Source organism: Tubulanus polymorphus, chromosome 10 (genome assembly GCF_964204645.1).
Source record: "Tubulanus polymorphus chromosome 10, tnTubPoly1.2, whole genome shotgun sequence".
NCBI lineage: Eukaryota > Metazoa > Nemertea > Palaeonemertea > Tubulaniformes > Tubulanidae > Tubulanus > Tubulanus polymorphus.
The window spans coordinates 3,507,881-3,527,076 of NC_134034.1; the positions used below are offsets into that span (position 1 = coordinate 3,507,881).

The following is a 19,196-nucleotide window of genomic DNA, read 5'->3' on the forward strand; positions in this document are numbered from 1 at the left end:
CCTCGTACCGTCAATCGACTGCAATTTTCGCGAGTAACTTTAGTTAATTCTATTCGATTAAGTGGTATTTTGACTAAATCTGTGTGAAAAAATTGTATTCAAATAAATAAGCTTGAATTAAGAATTCATGTAGTTTATTTCGTTTAATTATGTGCGCTATTTTAGATAATTTTTTGAGCGAAATCTGCATGCCCGCGAAATATCAAACTGTTTTACGATTCGGCGCGAGATGGCAGATGGCGATGAATAATACGTTCCTATTGGTGAGAAATGACGTCATTTCACCGAATCCAAAATGATATGATATTTCTCCTGGGTCAGAACTGAGATTTTTAGAACCTGCGCATTCATCCAGAATAAATCTTATCGAAAAGCCGAAAGCCTCGGATTCGAACCTAGAAATTATTTATCGCGGGTACCTGATCGGTTTTTCTGATGGACAGCAATGGTTTCGAATCCCGAAACTTCACAAAATATTCTTTCTTATGATTTTCACCTTTCATTGATGAAATCAATAAAACTAAAACACGAATTAAACGATACTCGTTAATTATTTTTAGAATTCATGATTTGCTACAGTTTTTTCCTTTCCGACATAATAAGAGCGCTCGAAGCAAATTCAAGATGGCAGCCTCCGTACCAGTTTTTCGTATGGGCCAAATTTACCTTCGAAAAACTCATTTGATATATATTTCGTTGCTGTTGATGTTCTTGGTGGTCACATTTTATTTCGTTTTACCGGCTCCCTCAGGTATAGTCAACATTTATGACTTGACACATTTCATGAACCGACTAAAAGGCCGTTATCGGAGCAAAATCAATCGTTTGTGGTTTTTGTCATTTTGATTTTGAATTAATTTTAGTGGATATTTTGCTAATGCTTTTTTATTCGTGTTAAATTTTGCCGATGGCTATATATAGTAGGATACACTCATGAAAATAATGATAAAATGTTGGTATTACTAGCCTAGGTTTACCAAATTTCACCCCAAACCGGCACCCAGCCAGGAAAACTAGTCAAATCTGCGCCAGTCCAGCCCTGCATGCCACCATTTAAACCGGCATTACAAACCCCTAGTTTCTATTCAAGATCAAGTGTTAGGTTAGGGTCCGTTTTTTCGATTAGGGTATTAGAGGTTGAGTTCGATTTATTGTCATGTAGGTTAGGCTAAAACATTCAGTAGATTTCCATGAGCCTCCGTGGTCTAGTGGAAAGGCATCTGGTCTGGGTTTGAATACTCTGTCCACTCTATTTTCTCTGTTTTCTTTGTTCTCTCCACATTTTCTTCGAATTTGTCAGTGCACGTGCGGTGTGAATAAGCCAATCAGAACAAGCCATTTGTGGTGAAACTTACTGCTACAATTCCTTAGAGATCAGAGATGGTAGCCTTGTCTGATGTTAGTCTAGGGATGGTTAGACAGCAAATTCTCTAAGGGGGTTGGGTTATCAGGCCATATAAAATCAATCACTTGATTCTCATTCGTGGCGATGCAATAGACCAATGAAGCTTTTGCGGCCAGTGCTATAGCCTGTGTTGGCGTGAGCTCGAGTGTATGGCAGTCAAACCCTGGGCCAACTTTGGTTTTCGTAGCTAGTCGACGTCGGAACTAATAACCGAACACACTATAGTTCGGTCGTAACGTATTTCACAGTGTCGGCCATCTTGAACCTAGGTCCGAATTGTAGCGACCGTGCTCAAATGCGTGGTCGACCATTTCTGGACTAAAGTTCCGACTAACGGACCTTTGGACTAACGGACACAAGGTGGCCCTGGCAGGCGACTATGTACTCAAACGGATTCACAATGTTTATTGATTGAAAGCGAGTTCCAACACGCGCTCACCCATTTTCATTCGGAGACAAGAATATAGAGGTCTTGCTACTCGTCTTCATATATCATATATGAGATATGAAATATAAACCTCCCTCTTTTTGTTTTTTTTTACAACTTCTGATGGGAATCAAGTAATTTGTTTTATAATTGCAATTTCAATTTATTCATCATAAATCAAGACAAACAAACAAACAAAAACAAAAATGATGCACGATACAACAATACAGTCGGGGAGGGGGAGGGAGGGAGCGGGGGAGGGAGGGAGCGGGTGGGAGGGAGCGGGAAAGGGAGAGAGTCTATATCACGAGTCACGAATCTATATTTCTTTTATTCCAGGTCGAGTAAAAGTAAACAAGAAAATCTATCCATTGTCGTCGAAACTAACAACACTGGACAAACATCTATTAACGACGACAACATCGTTGCTCCTCCGTCAACAACAACAACTACATCCCGTCGTGAACATGACTCATTTCGAAATGTTACAAGAAAAAGTTAAAGAACTCGCCGCTTTACTGAAAGAAAAATCGGCGCGATTAAAATCGCGACTTTTACCGCATTCGCCTACGACGACGGAGTTCGTCGGCGCGGGCGTCTACCGCGCGAAGAAAACCATCCGCGGCGCGTTGTCGCCGAAAGTTTGGAACGTTTCGGAAGTCGCCGTGAAAACGCTCGTCGCCGACGGCGAGTATTTCCTGCTGTTGCAGGAGGCGGTGAATAAAACGCGCGAGGTGTCGATGAGGTATCGGCCGGTGTTCGATCTGACGGCCGGCACGTGCGACTGCGTTTACACGTACTGCGAATGCTGTGCGCGCGTCTTCGCGAAGCGCATCGCCGTCGACCACAAAATGTGCGCGAATTTCACGTACGCCGCCGGAAAACAGGTAAGACGGAAATGCGCGAAAAACCACCGGGATGCAAGTGAGGATCCACCAGGTGTCATTAGTGTGCAGTAGGACATTGTCTACTGCCGTAATAGAGGATTCTACTTGTGGCAAGTGCGGCTCCACTTGGTGTCACTAGTGTGCAGTAGGACATCATCTACTGAGGCAATAGAGGATTCCACTTCTGGCAAGTGCGGATCCACTTGGTGTCACTAGTGTGCAGTAGGACATCGTCTACTGCCGCAATAGAGGATTCCACTTCTGGCAAGTGCGGATCCACTTGGTGTCACTAGTGTGCAGTAGGACATCGTCTACTGCCGCAATAGAGGATTCCACTTGTGGCAAGTGCGGATCCACTTGGTGTCACTAGTGTGCAGTAGGACATCGTCTACTGCCGCAATAGAGGATTCTACTTGTGGCAAGTGCGGATCCACTTGGTGTCACAAGTGTGCAGAAGGACATCGTCTACTGCGGCAATAGAGGATTCTACTTGTGGCAAGTGAGGATCCACCAGGTGTTGCTAGTGTGAACTAAGACATTAGCTACACCGGCAATAGAGGATTTCACTTGTAGCAAGTGAGGATCCACCAATGCCTCCAGGCGCGTTGGAAGCAATTTTTGATTGCTGCGGCCAAATGCCAATTTTGGACAGGTTCTAAATATTGCCACGGCGAATTTACTCAATTTCTTCAAACACGTATTCAATGGAAAAAAAATGTCATTCAGTAAATTATTGCCGCGGTTTTCGCCGCTGCACTTCCAACGCCACTGGCCTCTAGTATGAAAGATTCCACTTTTGGCTGGTGGTTCTAAAAAAACACTGATCACATGCACAATTGAAAACTATTTTGTATTTTCAGGATTTTCGAGTGAAAATTGACATCAATGATATTCCATGTTTTGATGGCACAATTTCGGGTAAGTTTTTCAAAGAACAAAGCAAGCCCACAGACCGTGTTTTAAAGACTTCATAAGACTTCCGTCCGGACACTTTTTTTTCATCATTTTTCCAGCCCAAGATTCTCCGGAGATCTGCTTGGGAACGACGACGACTGAAGTCTGCGCTCAGTTCCTGAACGTGACGTACTCTGTGAAGCCGAGCGAAAGCCACAAAACACGATTAGCCGGTTGTTTAGAATATCATTTGAACGTCGTGAATAAAACGATAGCCAGCTACCCGGTCGGCTGCTTCCAGACCGACACAAAAAACGATAAAGGGCATTTCATCAAGTTCCTAATGAACTGGATGGTGTAAACCCGGGGGTGGAATTGTTTTTCAAGTGAAGATTGACCACCAGATGTCGCTAGGCTGTAAGGGGATAGGTAGGACATCAACTACTGCGGCAGTAGAGGATTCCACTTGTGGCAAGTGAGGATCCCCCGGGTGACGCTAGCTTACAGTTGGACACCTACTACTGCGTCGGTAGTCTTGACAATTCCCCCTTGTGGCAAGTGAGGATCCACCTGGTGTCGCTAGTGTGCAGTAGGACATCAACTACTGTGGCAAAAAAGGATTCCACTTGTGGCAAGTGAGGATCCACCTGGTGTCGCCAGTGTGCAGTAAGACATCATCTTTTGTGGCCGTCGAGGATTTTACTTGTGGCAAGTATGGATCTGCCAGGTGTCGCTAGTGTGCTGTAGGACATCAACCTCTGCGGAAATAGAATTTGAATTAGATCATTGGGTGAAGCCATGTTTTAATGGCGAAACAAAATTCTAGGTTATTGAAATTGTCTTATGTTTAATGCAGCTTTCAGTTGATAAAAAGTCGCATGTATACATGAAATAATCCTCGCTTGCCAGTGTTTGATTGCCGCATGCCAGCACAAATCCTGGCCGCTCTTCCTTACTTCGCCCAACATTTCTAGGGTGGACAGGTCCTCTAGCAAAACAATGTATCTGATTTGCTAGAGGTATCTATATATTGTGAATAATGTTTTTAGACTGGTGGCCGCTGTCCGCCCAAGAAATCTTGGGGCGTGTCAAAGACCAATGAAGGGTTTGCTTTGGTGTGAGCTTCGGCGGGAGGCAATCAAACTCTGGCAAGCAAGTATGAGTAATCGCAAGTTGGCAAATATATTTAATCGGATAATTATGAGAATAGTAAATTTGTTTCGTTAAAGTTTATTGTAAAAATGTAATTGTAATAATTTTCAATTTTGCACCATTTGTTCAAAATGCACCAACCTTTCAAATATTTTCATCTTTTAAACCTTGCTTAAGTCGTCATCAAATAAGTTGTCACTGGAGTCGTGTTTTTTTTCGAACCCAAATTTATCGAAAGAGCAGTGTAGGGTAATTTGGATTAGATTGGAAATAGGCAACATAATGATCGTCTAAATTATGATGCCTTATTAAGCAACCTTGACTCGTCATCATTTTGTTGTTATCTTTTTTCTGATTTTCTGGCTCGGGGTGAATTCACAATAATGGTGCTTGAGCATTTACTTTTATTATGATATTTATTTGAAGGTATTATTTGTTATTTAAAAAGCCTAATAAATTAAACCATTTTTTCTAAAACTTTAATTTATATGTTTATAGTTTGGCAGTGCCACTTGTCACAATTGGCAGTTTATGGATATAACCAGTTGGTCAGTGATACTGACGCTGGTTTCACTATCCGCTGTGTGAGTGAGTTCCTCGAATTTTTTATTCCACACTCGACTAATCACAACAATTGTGAATGGATAAAACCAGTCAATGACCAAACCAATAAAGGTTGGTCAATTGTGAGGAGAGTCCAGTGACATTTCGTGACCTGGTCCGGAGAGTGGTCAAGTCGGGTCGATACTAAATTAACAGGTCAATTGGGCATTAGTTCGTGCATAGAACTCAAATCAAATTTCATTTTAGAGTTCGTAGCCAACTAAGGATTCGAACCCGAGTTTTCGTGCTCGGGCTGACATGTCTCGGAGCGTTCCGCTGTCGAAGTTTAGACATGGTAGGAGACCACAAATCCGGAGGCGCCCCAGAAGCAGAATCGTCCTGAATTAATTAAGGACTCGAACCCAAACCGTTTACAATGACGCCATTGCCATAGAGACGTCAGCGGCCATTTTGATATTTTCTTCACTTCGAACTGTCAGAAATAAGGAGTATTGAGAAATATTCGGTTCGCTGCGCAGAATGAGATTATTGACCGTTTAGATTTAAATTCCAGGTAGACAGACAGACATTCTCAAGTGTTAAAATGAGCGCTGTGTCGGGGTTAACGCAAAGGTAAACGACTAGACTAAGAAAATGCAAAATTATTTCTTGTGTGATCCTTTCTTTCTCTTTCAATCAAATTTCACTTGACTTTCTCTGGCAATGCAACTTTATTCCCATCTGTCACTGAAAAATAATTACGTAGTGGATCCGATATCAATGATTTGGCTTAAAAGTCCAAAGTTAAAGTTGAATTTTAAGTGCATTTAGGCCTACTACACAAATGCGCGCGAATAGAAAATCCAAAATTTAGGTTTTAAGTACTAAGGACAAGGTGGTGAGGCTATATAACTCATCCAGCTATTAGTCGTTTGCTGTGGCTCAGTGGGTAAAGCACTCCACTAGTTTTTTGTTGAGTTTCGAATCGCAATATTGCAAGTCAGAATGCTACTGTATTGCGCATGAGGCTAGTCAGTAACCTGACTGTGGTTTAGTTTCACGATCGGATATTTTCACAAACCACAGTCAGGAATGGGAAGGTCATTTTTGTATGAAATCTTCGTCAGCCAATTTGACTGACGAGTAATTTGCCTGGCATTTCATTGTCTCTTAAGATATCTGTCTCATTTTTGTTGTAATCGACGCACAACAGATTCGTAGTTTGTCTGATACCTATAACACCTCACCTGACGATCTTAATCCATGTGCAAATCGGCCGTAAAGTGAGAGTAAATTTCCGTCCAGTCAACAGCTGCCATTTTGAAAATTACTGGAGGTGCTGGCACCTGTGGACTAAGGCCAGGACAACAGCACAAACTAACAAAGCGAAACGACGAAATTTAAAAAAATTAAAAAATCAACACTTATTCACATTTTTCTTTTACCAGAAATTTATTATTTTATTATTTATTATGGAAAACACGAAGACTTGAAATAAAAGTTGGAAAACCATCAAAAATAAAAATTGTCGTTTCGTCTTGGAAGTTTTATATAAATCCTTGTAGGTCCCCTTGTCTTATCATGCCACATGTGCAATACAGAGAAATGGCGGCCAATGGCGAAATTTGTGGAGAAATTAATTAATTTCTCAAAATAATGTTGATTAATCACTCGAAACATACATAAAATTGGATTATTTCGAAAGGTACCTGTGTTAGTTTGTGAATTAAGCCATTAATTGTGGACTGAAGTGAATAGAAAGTATATTTTTGAAGTGTTACTTTTTTCAACCGTGTTTTGGTCCTTGTCATCCCTAGTCAGTAACCTGTCTGTGGTTTAGTTTCACGATCGGATATTTTCACAAACCACAGTCAGGAATGGGAAGGTCATTTTTGTATGAAATCTTCGTCAGCCAATTTGACTGACGAGTAATTTGCCTGGCATTTCATTGTCTCTTAAGATATCTGTCTCATTTTTGTTGTAATCGACGCACAACAGATTCGTAGTTTGTCTGATACCTATAACACCTCACCTGACGATCTTAATCCATGTGCAAATCGGCCGTAAAGTGAGAGTAAATTTCCGTCCAGTCAACAGCTGCCATTTTGAAAATTACTGGAGGTGCTGGCACCTGTGGACTGAGGCCAGGACAACAGCACAAACTAACAAAGCGAAATGACGAAATTTAAAAAAATTAAAAAATCAACATTTATTCACATTTTTCTTTTACCAGAAATTTATTATTTCACTATTTATTATGGAAAACACGAAGACTTGAAATAAAAGTTGGAAAACCATCAGAAATAAAAATTGTCGTTTCGTCTTGGAAGTTTTATATAAATCCTTGTAGGTCCCCTTGTCTTATCATGCCACATGTGCAATACAGAGAAATGGCGGCCAATGGCGAAATTTGTGGAGAAATTAATTAATTTCTCAAAATAATGTTGATTAACCACTCGAAACATACATAAAATTGGATTATTTCGAAAGGTACCTGTGTTAGTTTGTGAATTAAGCCATTAATTGTGGACTGAAGTGAATAGAAAGTATATTTTTGAAGTGTTACTTTTTTCAACCGTGTTTTGGTCCTTGTCATCCCTAACGTTGGTATAAGCCCATCCGATTATAAAAAGCTTACCACCAACGATTAGGTAACTAACTATGTCATCCCTAACGTTGGTATAAGCCCATCCGATTATAAAAAGCTTACCACCAACGATTAGGTAACTAACTAGCATGAGGCGAGCTAACTCTCAGTCTCTGTAAGTGTAGGCCTACTCCGTAACCAGAGCTATCCCCCTCCGTTTACGCACTCCATAACCAGAGTCACGTCAAAAAAAAAGAAAGTAAAAATTGGCCCTCCTCTACTTTAAATTTAAATTCATTATGTCGATTAGGCCTAATTCAAGTTCTAATATAGTCGTAATTAAGTATTTAATTGAATTGATTATCCACTTCGTAACCCAAAGAATTTTTTTGCGGAATGGGATACCCAGTATTTATTCAGTAACCTGTCAGTGGTTTAGTTTCACGATCGGATATTTTCACAAACCACAAGCCCATCCGATTATAAAAAGCTTACCACCAACGTTTAGGTTACTAACTACCCAGTATCGATTAGACCTTGTTGGTGTTTCGAAATAGGCCTACCCAGCTACACGCAGTTTGGTTTAACAGTTTAAGCTTAGCCCTCGTTGGCTGACCGGTTTTCCCATTTGAATTTCCTCGCTCTGATTTCAGCTCTTTAGCGTCTGAAGGCAGCGCCGTGCAGATGACGATTCCCGAAAATCCACCCAAGCCCAACGATCACGCTATCGAATTCCTACAAGACCTAGGTAAGATAGAGGGACTTGTTCCCCCCCAAAAATTAAGAAAAAACGCATTTTTCACTTTATAAAGAAATGGGGCGTAATAAACATGAATAAATATGAATTATTAACGCATGACAGCCATCAAATGAGAAATGGGCAGAATGAGAACACCAAAATTTTCTAATTTTTCAGCGCTCGCCATGTTGAGGCGCCCTTCGCATTTACTAATATGCCCTCGAGTACCCTGGTCCCCCACCTTCCAAAAATCCTAGCTCCGGCTTTGATTTGCCTTCCTCTTATTACTGGGAGCTTGCGACAATGGTTTTTAAGGTTGCGAACACAGTCTGCGACTTTTTGTTAGGATTTTTGGAAGGTTGGGGACCAGGGTACTCGAGGGCATATTAGTAAATGCGAAGGGTACAAAAGTAATCACGAAGAGCGCCTCAACATGGCGAGCGCTGAAAAATAAGAAAATTTTGGTGTTCTCATTCTGCCCATTTCTCATTTGATGGCTGTCATGAGGTAATAATTCATTATTATGCCCTATTTCTTTATAAAGTGAAAAATGAATTTTTTCCCAATTTTTGGGGGGACTAGTCCCCCTGGTCCTCCCCCTGGATCCGCCCTTGACCCAATTTATTTTTCAATAAAAAACTACATTACAAAATAAAGTTATTTCGCAATTCGGAAAGACTAGGAAATGAAGGATAAAAGAAATGAATGAGAATTTACGAATTTCCTAAGAATTAGAATTAAGTCACTCGATGTTGAAGTTCCACCATGGAAGTTCCTCCACTCGAAGTTCCACCCTGATCAAAAAATGATCCTCGTTTCGATTTCGTATCGTATTCGTTTTCATCGTTTTGCAGTCGACGAAGACTTCAAATATTTAGCGTTCGGCGATTCGTTGGTGACGACGTCCGACACGGGTAAAGAGGTCGGCGAATTCGGCGTCAGTATCGAGTTGACGACCCACAGCAGCGGCGTCGACTGTTTCCTGATCCACGCGAACAGCCACGGCGTCGTCGACAACGTGCCGTGCGGCACGTCGATCACGGCGTACGTGTCGCGGCGACTCGAAACGCTAGAACAACAACACCACGAGTACGTCAAGGTACGTCGTACGTGTACGTGCAACTTTATCGTCGGAAATTGGGTTTCGTTCAAATGATGTATTATTTTGGGACTCGCAAGAAGTTCTTCCTACTCGTAGAAATTGAAGATTCACAAGGTGTCTCTACTGTGCAGTAGCTTTTAGCAGAGTGAGGATCCACCAGGTGCCGCTAGTGTGCAGTAGGACATCAACTACTGCAGCAATGGAGGATCCCACCTGTGTCTAGTGAGAATCCACCAGGTGTCGCTAGTGTGCTGTAGGATATCGGCTACTTTGGCATTAGTGGATTCCACTTTTAGCAGAGTGAGGATCCACCAGGTGTCGCTAGTGTGCAGTAGGACGTCAACTACTGCAGCAATGGAGGATTCCACTTGTGTCAACTGAGGATCCACCACGTGTCGCTTGTGTGCTGTTGTAGGACATCAGCTACTTGGGCAATAGTGGATTCCACTTTTAGCAGAGTGAGGATCCACCAGGTGTTGCTAGTGTGCAGTAGGACATCAACTACTGCGGCAATAGATGATTCCACTTGTAGCGAGTGAGGATCCACCAGGTGTCAATGATATTTGAATCTTCTATATTTTGCATAATATTTTTCTGTTTCAGTTGGAAAATTTGCCTTTGGACCGCAAAACGTTCATAGTTAAACAGAATGATGGTTACGTGGTGAATAAAGTCATTACACAGGGAGAGGTAAGGCGCGTTGACCAGGTTTACTACAGGTACGAATCTACTGCCTGGACCCTACACGCGCCCCACAGATACTCTATACATTCTTATAATCTATGATCATCCTGAATGGTCCTAAATTGCAAGAATGACGATTAGATATCGAATGTTTCTGAACGCGCATTATTGAGTCTGGATTCCAGAACTAAAATTCCAGAAAATAATCCTTAAACATCAATATCAGCACGCTCGTATAGGCCTACTGATCCTCCACACTTCATACGTGTTCAGAACTTCACCTGAGACATTTCTGATTGAAAATACACAACAAACACCAGAAATTGGATGTTTTATCAGTAAACTGAAAAGAGCTAATTGCCCACACTTGGCATGTATTCGTGGACTTCACCTCCAGGCGTTTTTAATTTGAAATGAACTACTAACACCAGACATTAGACATTTTATCGGCGAAATTTCAAAAACTGATCGTGTTGCCTCATTTTGTCTATGATTTAAACCAAGACAATAATTGCCTCCCGTTTTTATGAAGGCATCCCGAAATAAATTGTTTTAAATTCGTTTTTCTTCTAACGCTATTTTTCGTAGGATGAGATGAGAATGGCTCGCACGTTCAAACACGAACACATGGACGGTTTCATATCGGAGGGCTCCAATCTGCTGCTGCAGCGTTTGTTCATACGGAAATTCTGCGCCGATCAACTGCAGTTCGTTTCCTTCGACTCCGACACGAACCTGTGCTCGGCGATTTACGTAAGTCTAGTCTGGAAATATTCGAAAAGCTATCGTTCGCACTTGACGTGCGTTCAGAACTGCCGAGACATTTCTTATTGAAAATGAACTACATACACCAGACATTAGACATTTTATCAGCCCACTATCAAAAATTGATTGTCCACACTTCACATGAGTTCAGAACTTCTAAGACATTTCTAATTGGAGATGATTTACGAACACTTTAGAAGTTTTACCAGCAAACTTTCAAAATCTTTACCTGACGTAAGACATTCTATCAGCGCAATTACAGTCAAGCCCCGATATACCGCCCACATCGGCGCAGAGAGAGTATGGCGGTATATCGGGGGTGTTTAACTATGTATTTGTATAGAGATTTTCATTGAAGAGACCTGGCGGTAGGCGGGGGTGGCGGTATATGGAAGGGCGCAGTATATCGGGGGTTGACTGTACAAAAATTGATTTCGTGAAAAATGTGCTCTTTGCAAAAAACTGATAAAACTACAATTATTAAGATGTTAATGAAATGTCTTAATGTGGAACCTCATTTAGATGACATTTGGAAGACTGAAAAACGGTTCATTTAAATCGATAAAGTTGTTGTATCCAGTTTTTCGTGTTCTCCAGAAACCGCTTGAAGAACGCTCTCAGTTCGTCGGTAATACCGAACTACACGTTTTCGGCATCGAGCGGACGATCAACTCCGTCAGCGATCTTCCCACCTCCTGGCAAACGTATTTCATCAAAGACGGGTATGTTTCAAATCGCGTTTAAAACCCTTTAAGCGCCATAGTCGCAATATTGCGACTTACCAATCGAGGTGCAGTACTTCGGTGACATCAGGCCCTATATCGGCCAGCGTCATAGCCCGTGTTTAACCGGTGCAAATACCGTAAAACTCTTGTCGACAGTAATTGATACAATCGATGTAGTATGCTTCCTTCATGCTCAAAGTTACGCTAACGTTACACCGGAAATTAACATACTGAGTTACAGGTATTTGAATTTTCTTTATCAACTGTCTTCTGGAAAATATACTGGCACTCGGGTGGATAGAAATTACAGCCGTTACTTGAAGAGTTGACTTGAAAAATCGTATTTGTTGATGAACGATTATATCAGATCATCTGTGATGATTCAGCCCTGTTTCGAGGGTGAAACTTAAAGTGTTTATAAGTCGTCACTCGATGAAAGTCTGTATCGATGTGAATATTTTTCAGACCGAGTTCATTGTAGGTGATGAATAATCAGTTGTGCTTTAACTAGTATGAAGCCATGTTTCGATTTGATTCGTGCGAATACAGATGGCTCAAAAATATCCAAATCTTAGTGAACCATTTCTTCCTTGTTAAGCGAGTTGCGCATGCTGGACTGGCTTTGCTTTGTCCATCGTATTTACTGTTCTCGATGATAATTTCTGGCGTTTGAATCTTAGCTTGTAGGTTTTAATCTGTAGTTCATGGAGTTTTTGTCTTATTACAGTCACATGTCGAATCGCGTTCAAGTTGGATCTCCGGTTACAATGAAACTGTCATCAGTTCCACCTCCTGTCGATGAGGGTAAGCATTTCATTGAGCGTGCTACTGTGGCAATCTAGAATTCTACTTTGTAGCTAGTGAGGATCCACGAGGTTTCACTAGTGTACAGTAGAACAACTACTGTGGCGATAGAGGATTCCACTTCTTGTGACAAGTGAGGATCCACCAGGTGTCGCTAATGTGCATTATGACATCAACTGCTGTGTAAATAGAGGATTCCAATTGTGGCATGTAAGGATCCACCAGGTGTCACTAGTGTGCAGTAGGACATCAACTACTGTGGCAATAGAAGATTCAACTTTTGTGACAAGTGAGGATTCACCAGGTGTCGCTAGCGTGCAGTTGGACATCAACTGCTGCCACAGTTGCGGATTCCACTTGTGACAAGTGAGGATACACCAGGTGTCGCTAGCGTGCAGAAGGACATCAACTGCTGCCACAGTTGAGGAACTTTTTAAATGATTTAGAATTTTCTAATTCATTTCAGACGAGGAGCCGCCTAAACCTACATTCGATAAACAAGCGTTGAACTGGGAAGAAGATGTGCAACTTTATTCGAAATTCCTCGACCGAAAGGTATAAACTCTTTAATCATTTGAAAACTTGCTATGATTCAGTGTCAAACTTTGTAGAAATTTGACTCCTCGATGCCTTGTAAACTCCTTACTTAGGGATCATTCATTTATTACGTACGCATTAGGGGAGGGGGAGGTGTCAGTGCAATTGCGTACTGTAATGCTTAATGTATATGAAAAAATGGCCGATTTTGCGTACAGAGGGGGGGGGTTGGAAAATTCAAATTTTATGCATACGTAATAAATGAGTGATCCCTAATGGAAAAAGCTTTTGAAGGTGCTTGAAACTCCTTTAATTTTAGCAGAATACCCAAAACTCCTTCAATTTTGAGAAATAGGCAATTAGAAATTTTGTCTAGTTTGTAGTTGTACAGTGCAGACTACGCCTAAATTGGTACAGTTAATATAATAATAATTGACATTTATATAGCGCAAACTAGAGTATTGTTCAAATGCGCTCCAAACTTGGTATTATTATTACCCCCAGCCTATAACTCTATTCCATGTATCAGTCATCTCTCCCTGGGTAGAGGTAACACCCGAGCAGCTGCTAGGCGCTCAGGAGTCATCTATCAGACCAGGTACCCATTTACTCCTGGGTGGAAAGAGGCAGTGAGGATAAGTGTCTCGCCCAAGGACACTACGGCAATGTACGGGGTTGAACCCACGACTTGGCTTCCCAGAGCCGAACGCTCTAACCACTCGGCCACACCGCTCCTCAAGTTAGAAACAGGATTTTTTTTTAAACCCATATAAGGTGGGTACAAAGTTAGAAACCAAGTTCAAGGTAGTGTATAGGATAAAAATTTGCATACCGATTAGTAATTGAGTCTACTCTTAATGGAATTTGAATGTGAGAGCAAGCACACACTTTTTCGAAATTTGATATTTTCTCCAAGAATAACCGATGTTTAGAGACCCCGAATGATGACATTATATTAAAACATCACAAATCTAACTGTACACAATAAGGTTAATCAGGCAGGGTTTCTGTTCATTTTCATGAGCTTACCAGGCAAGCCCATGAAAATAAACAGATATCATCATACTACATGGACGTCAGCCAGCAATCTGCGACAGGGATTAGAAACCCTTAGCAGTTCTGCAAGTCAGAAGAAAACAACGTGCATTTCAGGGAATCGTCAGGGAAAAAGCCAGTCAAAATTGAAGTAGCCACTCGGATAACGCATAAGCAGTTATCGGTGTATATAAGCATTATTGAAACGCTTTTAACGGCGGCAAAAAAATCACCTGGGACCATGGTTCCCACAGAACAGGGAAGTTTGGAATTTTGAAATAATACTTGGTTTGGAAATATTTGGGAATTTGAAAAATGTTCCTCAAATCAGGGAAATACTTAGGAAATTCATTACATTTCACGTATTGCATTTGCCAAGGGCAATTTTCTTCAGCAATTTCCTTTGACAATCACCTTAATTTACCCAGTCGCTGCTAAAATGTTGACGGTAGCATGATGATATGTGTTCATTTCCATTTGGGAAAATTGAAAAAGCACCTATGAAATACTTGGGAATTTTGAATTCATACAACTGTGGGAACCATGTGGGACGATATTCGGGGAAAACTTTCTGGACAAATTTTATTTTGAATGAGAGAATTTTGATTACGATGCGTGATGTCTGATTTGTATTTCAGGAGGATCTGAAAGGCGACCACGCGGCCTACATGCGACATCACCCGGAATTACGCGCGCTTCTCGCCGACTTCCTACAATTCCTGTTGTTACGAAAACCGGACGACGTCGCCACGTTCGCCGCCGACTATTTCGCCCCGTTCTCGTCGCAAGAGGGCGCCGCCGCCGACGCGTCTAGCACGGGTCGGTCGAGTCAGCAATCGTCGTGATATCGGACGTTTCGAATGATGATTTTGCGTCTGTAAAAGAAAAATCGATTTAGAAAAAAAAAACGTTTAAACGGAAAGAACACTCGGATTTTGATGAGGTTGTGCAGTGTCACAAAATTCGAAAATTATCAAACATTTATCGCATCGATGTATTAGAATTGGTTCGGTAAGGTTGAAAATAGTTGGTTCGAATTTAATTGAAATGCGGAGGAAATTGAGTCGCAGTAACCCCGGTCACTACTAGCGACACCTGGGGATCATCGCGGAAACGGGTTGCCAGTACCTCGGGTGTGCTGTTGTTACCCCCAAATTTCGGCACATTCCGGCAGCATCCTTTCGACCCATTTCCAGACTTTTCTACAAACTTTGGCTTTTTTTTAAGCAGAAATTCTCCTTTTTTGGATTCTTTTGTGACGAAATTCTGCCCTTGTCGTAGAAGGTGGCTAACAAATGGAGCACCTAAAATGTTCAGGATCTACTCGCCCTTATGTTTCATTGATAATGTGTAGAGTAGAACTCGCTTAATTTGGATTTTTCAATCTGGATATTCATTTATTTCCGATGAAATATTTGCACCATTTAACCCTTTCAGTGCGTCTACACCGCAGTGCAGTGTATAAATCAGTGATGGATTCTGCTAGTACACCGCACTGCGGTGTATTGATGTAATTAGTAATTATATCTCTTGAAAAATGTCAGCACCTGTCAAACATAGCGAAAAACTAGTAACTAACGATTTACCCCACCGCGGTGTAGACGCACTATAGTGCTATTCCCATTATTCAACACACTAGGGTGGAATTTTTAAAAATTTTCAAATTATCTCCAGCACTATAGGGTATTGATTAGTCAGCACTGAAAGGGTTAAATTTGAACCTTGTAAACTATTATTCATAATTCGCATTTCACTTAATTCAGAGAAATCTAGGTGCAGTTGCTATACTCTCGTCCGAAGTTTAAGTGAGTTCTACTGTAAATGCAGGTCTGATAGGAATGACCCAGCCCCTGGTAATTGTCGACATGCGGTAGCAATAATGGCTTATAACTAACAATACTGTTGAGGACAAATTATGGAATCGCGAATTCGTCGCTAAGAGCTTCTTAATTATGATCAAATCTTCCTTCTGTTATGATAATCAGGACGATGCACTGATGTACATTAGTCACCAGCTAAAAACGTGGAGCTGATTTTACAGACTAGTATTATCTTTAAGCCTGGGGGCTAATTCAATTCAATTTCAATTGAGTTAACCCCCAGTAAAGTGGACACTCGGGTCTCTAAAACCCACCCCAGTTTCACGAAAATGTGTAAGTCTATAACGGTTAAGTTTGAATTGTTGTCCTCATCGAAAACATGAAGTAACCAATAGCGATTACAGCAAAAATTTCAGTTTAACCTTTTAAGTTGGCCCTGGACTCCAAAACGAAATACATGGTTAGGGAGCGTTCACAAATTACGTACGTCAAAATCTCCCGTTTTTCTGACCCCCTCCCCCCTTGTACCACCTTTGTACCAAATTCACTGACCCCTCTTAGGTACGTACCATCGCACAAATCAAAAGAACACAAATCAAAAAAAATATAAATACCTGATTTTTTTCATGATGTAACAAAAGAATTAAGCAAGTATTGTTGTTTATTGATTTTATATTCCCGGTACTAAAAGCCGATAAAACACCAACGGCTATTTTCATTTGAGTTTGGTACATAAAGTACGTACCAAGATTGATTAATACCCCCCTCCCTCAAAGTACATACTTTTTTGCTGACCCCCCCTCCCCCCATGTACCACTTTGTACCAAAATTCAGTAAAAAGAGGTATGTAATTTATGAACGCTCCCTTAGTAGTCTGCCTCCCTCATACACAGAATAACACTGCATATTAATGATGAAATTTTCAGGGTTTGATAGTAACGTATGATTGGCCTAAATTTTAGAAGGGGCCCGCTGATCACGCTTAAAGAAGGGCCCTGATGAGTGATGGGCACCCCTTCCCTATGCATTACCATCGACCCTGAAGCTTTCATAAAATCCTCATAACCTCATTGCAGCGACCTTCACGAGGGACCAGAAAATATGTTCGTTATAACCGGCATGAAATTAACCAGATTTTATTATTTGGGACGAAATTCGATATTTGTTAAATCCGATGAGTCGTTGTATCCGAGTTCGTTATAACGAGATTCCTTTGTCGTAACGTCCTCTCGCTTTTCGTGAACTATAAACCCCCCACCCCCACCCCCCCGTTCTCCCAATTCTAAATTCCTGGATCCACTGCTCTAATGTTAACCCTCATCGATTTCAAAAGATAGTTATACCGGTATATCAATTCGACTTTGATTTAAAGGACATACATGCGCCGTGTTGATCGTTTGGTGAATAAATGTACTTTGCCGATGTCCCCAGTTCCGGCAGTCTGCCGGTATATAAATTCGACCTTGCTCAATATGTACCATATTGATCTTTATTTACGTGTCATCTCGATAAACAAGCCAGCCGTATAATAAGGCTTACAAGACACATTGACATTTACAAGTACATGTACGAAAATGTATTAGTCCATGTGAATGTATTTTAGGCCTGAAGTAGATCATCGATTTTGTTCGTTGATTTTTGTTTCCGATTTAGAATGCGATATATTGATGGGAATTCGATCGATAGGCTGAAATTGAGAAGTTTTGTGATACGTATTGGAAGTTATCGTGCCTACGAGTGTCGCAAGGCAATACGAATAAGATGAATATAAAGTTGTTTTCTTTTTGTTTGAAATTAAGTAAATATAATCGAATATACAGTCTATTTGTAAATTGAATGTTTCGATCTTGTTTCGCGTGTATTATAATGTACACTGTATGTATAGTAAATGAAAATAGGAAAATACATTTTTCGAAGAAGTTGTTAGAGTTGTCGTTCCACGCGCGGCCATAAAACCCGGTATTCGGAAGAAATGCCACCGAAAAAATGCCACTTTCTGCATATTATGAAAAAATAAAGTTGTAGTGTATTTTCATGGGGATCATTCATTTATTGTGTACCCATAAGGGGAGGGGAGGGGCCAGTGCAATTGCGTACTGTAATGCTTAATGTTTATGAAAAATTTGCCGATTTAACGTACAGGGGGGTTGAATAAGTCAAATTTCATGCGTACGTAATAAATGGATGATCCCTTATTAGAATACATGAATGAAACTGCAATAATTATCTACCATCTTATTATTGATCTCTTTCTTTTTAATATCTTACTTATATTCCAGTACCGGTACTGTATTTGAGCTTCCTCCCTCGGTAGTTTGCTCTGATGGCATTTTTAAGCCGGTGGCATTTTTTCCTACAATCACATTAAACCCACAAACCTTTGGAATTGGAAACCAATGGATCTTGATTGACTGAGGGCCCAACCCCGCGCGGTTGCCGCCTTTATTTTGACCGTGGATCCAGTTTCAAAGTTATACGGAGGATGTGCATTTACAGGCCGAGCTTTTTGAGGAGAGTTCTATTGAAAAGGGACGCTTTCCCTGTTGATAAGGGGCAGGTCTTGAAAAGTGCCCGGGTACCTGAATAAATTGTTTGAGAATCGCTTATCTACTTAACATTTCCAGAAAAGAAAAAAAACAAATTTTATCCAAATGTCGAAAAGTCTGATATGTTTGACACTGACCTTTTGGAGGGCACTGAAAATGTTAAGGGTTCGTTCGCTACCACGACAGCCCGCCACCAACCCTTCGATTTACATGTTTATTTCACTTTTCGAAAATGGAGATATCTGACTGATAAATTCAGATATTCAAAAACGATAAATACATATGTAAATAATTTTGTATTTTCTAACGTAACGTGTCGGTGGTCGACTATCAGAGAAAACGTCGTTTCGATTCAAACCAAAAGATCAGAATTGTTCTAGTATCCGAGTATTTAGATATGATTAGGATTAGGTCGGTGTGGTCAGAGTCGGAGTCGCGAGCACGTGCGTTGCCGAACTACCCGTTTCCAATAGCAGACTGGTCGCCTGTCCAATTCTGCGCCACTATCAGCATTCGCAGTCAGAATCTAACTGAAAGTAGAGAC

The 19,196-nt window shown here is 41.0% G+C and overlaps 2 protein-coding genes across 2 annotated transcripts; both read left to right on the top strand.

The window, feature by feature from the left end:
- Positions 1–633: 633 nt before the first annotated feature.
- LOC141912351 (uncharacterized) lies at positions 634–5,210 on the top strand. Its single transcript, XM_074803603.1, has 4 exons — positions 634–751; positions 2,172–2,719; positions 3,580–3,637; positions 3,733–5,210. The coding sequence occupies exons 1-4, from the start codon at positions 652–654 to the stop codon at positions 3,972–3,974; spliced, it is 948 nt and encodes a 315-aa protein (XP_074659704.1). The 5' UTR covers positions 634–651; the 3' UTR covers positions 3,975–5,210.
- Positions 5,211–5,790: 580 nt separating this feature from the next.
- On the top strand, positions 5,791–18,329 carry LOC141912349 (ciliogenesis-associated TTC17-interacting protein-like). Its single transcript, XM_074803601.1, has 9 exons — positions 5,791–5,941; positions 8,549–8,643; positions 9,489–9,733; positions 10,340–10,426; positions 11,009–11,173; positions 11,783–11,907; positions 12,638–12,714; positions 13,181–13,269; positions 14,925–18,329. The coding sequence occupies exons 1-9, from the start codon at positions 5,913–5,915 to the stop codon at positions 15,129–15,131; spliced, it is 1,119 nt and encodes a 372-aa protein (XP_074659702.1). The 5' UTR covers positions 5,791–5,912; the 3' UTR covers positions 15,132–18,329.
- The last annotated feature ends 867 nt before the right edge of the window (positions 18,330–19,196 follow it).